Source organism: Limulus polyphemus, unplaced genomic scaffold (genome assembly GCF_000517525.1).
Source record: "Limulus polyphemus unplaced genomic scaffold, Limulus_polyphemus-2.1.2 Scaffold199, whole genome shotgun sequence".
NCBI lineage: Eukaryota > Metazoa > Arthropoda > Merostomata > Xiphosura > Limulidae > Limulus > Limulus polyphemus.
Window position 1 is genome coordinate 275,295 of NW_013665809.1, and position 4,905 is coordinate 280,199.

The 4,905-nt window shown below is 36.2% G+C and overlaps 1 protein-coding gene across 1 annotated transcript in view; it reads left to right on the forward strand.

Annotated features, from left to right (window-relative positions):
- LOC106478308 (solute carrier family 28 member 3-like) overlaps window positions 1-4,905 on the forward strand; it is a 29,964-nt gene that overhangs the window by 3,132 nt on the left and 21,927 nt on the right. Inside the window, exon 3 of the mRNA XM_013938838.2 lies at window positions 2,989-3,130. Coding sequence (XP_013794292.2) covers window positions 2,989-3,130 — 142 coding nt within the window. The remainder of the gene's footprint in view (window positions 1-2,988; window positions 3,131-4,905) is intronic.

The following is a 4,905-nucleotide window of genomic DNA, read 5'->3' on the forward strand; positions in this document are numbered from 1 at the left end:
AAAATAATTAGCTGAATATATTACAGGTTAGTATAATAATTAGCTGAATATATTACAGGTTAGTATAATAATTAGCTGAATATATTACAGGTTAGTATAATAATTAGCTGAATATATTACAGGTTAGTATGATAATCAAATGAATATATTACAGGTTAGTATGAGAATCAAATGAATAAGAGTAATGAAGGTGAAAGCAGACTGCAATTTGAGATTACACTGCTATTTTCAACCTGAATTAACAACATGAGTTAAAAGGCTGGTTCAGAACCTTCTAAGACTGGAGCATAGCTACACCTAATTTTGAGCTGAAGGGCAGAATGAGAGCAAGAGTCATCAGCACCAGCCGTTACATGGCTACTCTTGACCAAATATGGAGGAGAGGGTGGATATCACAGCTGTGTCGTCTCCACAGCTGAACGTGCGAAGTGAGTTCAGCAACATATTAGTTGGGGTCCATTCACTTTATAAAGCTGTAAAAGCTTCACTTGGTGATTAAAGCACCCAAGTTTCAGGATATACACATTTCTAGGCACTGAAGGCAATGTTGTGTCGAAGTTCTGGAGGCATATCTCCCTTAATGTTACCAAAATATCGTTCCTTCAGTGTTATATTTGGATCATTGATGTCAAGATATTTAAGATTTTGAGTTGATTTCTTCTGATGGTGAGAAGAAACTTACTCATAAGGAAGCAGATAAAAAGATCACCAAATATTTAGCTATCGAAAATATCCGGTCAGAATAGCCTAAACAGTTGTTTATATTTGCGTTGCTTTTTCATCATCGACTCAATGCTCTTGGACTCTTTATAGATTAGTATTGGTAACAAGACAGAATTCAAGTCTCGTTTCCCACTCACTCAGTAGTTGGCACCCTCGGAAAATTCAAGCCTCGTGCCCCACTCACTCAGTAGTTGGCACTCTCGAAAGATTCAAGTCACGTGCCCCACTCACTCAGTAGTTGGCACCCTCGGAAGATTCAAGTCTGTTGTGTTTCATGCCTTTACTTGGTACAACTTTTGCAGTGGGTTTCGAAGCAAAGTTAAAATAACAGCTTGAAAAATTTAGGAAGAATTTCCTGAGGTTATTCCGACTTTCTACGGGCAGTCAAGATCACATCCCAGAGAAATAGATGTAGAAACGCTGGAGAGACTCGCCATCCTCAGCCATTCAATGACGTCAGAAAAAGTTCACTATTAATGCTGCAAGACGAGATTTGCTTTCAGGATCTAGTGTGACGGAAATGCTGCTGCAGTCCAGATCAGTCCTTCTCGAGAATATCCAAAGTGTGAACTTCAAGCAGATCATATACAGAGTCATCAAACAAAAGCTTTCCCATCTTGCTCCTTTCAATTGACTGGAGATGAAAAAAATATATAACAACAGATCACTTGTGCCAGCTTGGAGGTTCTTTCCTCCTGCGATGGAGGCTCTCAAAGGTTTGCAGACTTGTGAGTGAAAGAAAAGGTGTGTGCGCAATTGCTCATGCGTTAAAACTAACAGAGCCTGTAGTCTCTTTTGCCAGTGCAAAAGTCATTGTAAGAACTCACCGTGATTAGCAACCGCTCAATATTTGAATGTTGTTAAGGTGGTTTAAATATCTTACCCTACCAAAATTTACGTATCGTGACTAACTGATTATCATGTATATTGATTGCAATCATTAAAAGGATAGCAACTGAACTTGATTTGCTAAATGTAGCTACACTGTGACAACAATATGTTAATCAGTTTTTCAATAAATAGTTTCAAATTGTTCAAAGTTTCAACCTTAATATGCTAAATATAAAAAGAAAAATCAGTTTATTTACACTTGGATTACTCTTTACCAAGTAATAGTGGTATTGACCGTCACATTATAACACACACACACCCCACGGCTGAAAGGGCGAACATGGTCGGTGACGGTATTCGAAACTGCCAATAGTGAGTAGAGTGTCATAACCACTAGGCAATAAATCAAAGCTTTATTTATAAAGATACGATATTCACCATGTTATCACAAGTAGAAGACATGTTTTTAACAAGCATGTGGAATGTTGGTGCATTATCGGCCCAATAGTTAATAATCACAGTTAACCTAATTAGAACATATCAAACACACCAGTAGTTAATAATCACAGTTAACCGAATTAAAACATATCAAACACACCAGTAGTTAATAATCACAGTTAACCTAATTAAAACATATCAAACACCCCAGTAGTTAATAATCACAGTTAACCTAATTAAAACATATCAAACACCCCAGTAGTTAATAATCACAGTTAACCTAATTAAAACATATCAAACACACCAGTAGTTAATAATCACAGTTAACCTAATTAAAACATATCAAACACACTTCTCTATTCAGTGTAGTGATGCAATTAAAAATATTCCAAGTGGTTGGTAATTTACACTGAACAGTTTGTTTGGTTGTAGTTAAGCACAAAGCTGCACAATAGGCTATCTGTGCTCAGCTCACCACAGGTATCAAAACCCGGTTTCTAGAGTTGTAAGTCCACAGATTTACCGCTATGCCACTGGGGCGTGGAAAGTAATTAATAAACAATCATTCAACAGATATAAGCTTTGTTAATACATATGGAACACAACGTATGTATACATGTATATCAGTCTATAATGTTTTAACATTGGAGTCGCTTGTTCAGTTACTGGTTAATTCTTACATTAGCAAAATAAAAAATTTCAAATTAAATTATTATAATCTACTACACATAAAATTCAAGCTAAAATTTGTCGAATGAAGTTTTTCATACACATGCGCGTGTTATATCATTTACAAAGTTTAGAGAAAATAAAATAAATAAAGTAAGTATATTGAAAAACAATAAACGTATATAATATACTATTTCGAACGACAGCTTCAACGACATAGGCAGTTCGTTCGATATTTGTATTTTATTTCCGTTATTCAAACAATCTTCAAATACATGTATTTACTGTTGACAAAAGAAAAACGTCACGTTCATTCCATACTTACAGCACTGGTTGGATCGTGCTTTATCTGGGTATTGGTATATTCTTAATTGTGGACACCAGGGACAATCGCGCACGACTGATATCAGCAGGGGGTCTGGTAGTGTTGGTGGCGCTGGGCTACGTCTTTTCTGCACACAGAACAAAGGTAGGAAATTTCTTGTACGTCATACTCGTGTGTTTATTAAATGATTCTAGATAACGGATTTCTTAATAGCTGTTATTGTTGTTTTTCAATTTCTTTCTTCTTTTTTTCTATGTGTGGTGGAATAATTGTAATTCCTAAAAATACAAAGTTTATATTTATTCTGGATTATGCCATTGAATTTTTTGAGATATTATTTTCTAATTTAATCAATCAAACACAATTTTTGTTAAACATTACACTTGTATAGTAATGATACGTGGGGCCGAGCGCGTCCCAATGGCTAACATGCTGGGCTGTGTATCCGAGTTTTCGTGATACGCGCCCAATTACCACCAAAGGGAAAAAAAATCGCGTTCCGCCTTTGGGGCCGTGGGTGCGTTACAAGAGGGACGGTCAAATCCAATTATTCCATCACAATAGTTCATGACTTGGCACTGAGTGATGGTTACTAGCTGCCATCTATCTATTTTTTCACTTTAGAGTTAGGGACGAGTTAAGGTAGTCGCGTATTCATTTCTTAAGTATAATTTTTCTGTATTTATACCTTTTCTTCTAGAGTATGATACCTGAAATAGTTTTTAAGACGAAACTTTTGGCTCAGTTTTTTAGATGGTTCTAGTTCTAATTTTCTAATTCATCAACAGTGCCATAATCTTACTTATACAAAGTACGAGTTGTGTGATTGTAGGCTTAAGATATTGATCACGTTTTCTATTGTGAAATTTGAGCCATTTGATGTATCCTACAACTGGTAGTTGGGGCTTTTCTGAGCAGGTGATATTAGTTTCGACATTTCAAAATTTATCAGCACCTAATGCGACAAGCGTGTCCCCTAATTGCTGACCAAAAGAAGAACAACTAGTCACCACCACCTCAATGGCTACCATGGCTATAATGCCCCCACATTTCAAAGTGTGAAGTTGATTCAGTGGTATATTATAGCTCGAACTTTGTATCTTTCGGTATGCAGGCCGACATGCTAACTACTAGGCCACACACGCTTGGCCTATATTCTGAAAAAAAGTAAGTGGAAGAGATCGATGTCTTTTTTATGATTTTTTTTTCACATTTAAAACTGTTCATATGTATTTACTTCCATCATGCACTGTGAGACTTTAAACGTTTAATTATTTTGATTTTGTTTCCAGAAAAAAATTCAGGTTTCTACCGAATGAGTGGTAGAAAACAAACTTTACAGATGGAAAATAGTAAGAAAGAGATTACAGACTTCGTATTAGATAACAATTAGACACTTTAATTCTAACGCATACGTAAGAGAAACGTTATAATTAATATTAGTTTAAAGGTATAATGTTACCTGCTTCAAAGCACAACACATTTTGATACGTGTTTTTTAACATAATATTTGTAATGTTGCCCCCCGGTGGTACAGCGTTACGTCTGCGGACTTACAACGCTAGAAATCTGGTTTCGATCCCCGTGGTAGGCAGATCACAGATAACTCGTTGTGTAGCTTTCAGCTTAACTAAAAACAAACGGTTATGATACTAAATTACAAAAAGATCATAATTAATGAGTAATGTACTGTTTTCCAAAATTTTGAAGCGCAGGTAACTAGTGTAAGAGAATTAATTCTGGAGCTTTTTCTTTTTTTGAAGCCATGAAAACATCTATAGTTTGGCACACACATAAAAAGATTTGCGGGTCCGGCATGGCCAGGTGGTTAAGGCACTCGACTCGCAATCTGCGGGTCGCAGGTTCGAATCCCCGTCACACCAAACATGCTCACCCTTTCAGCCATGGGGGCATTATAA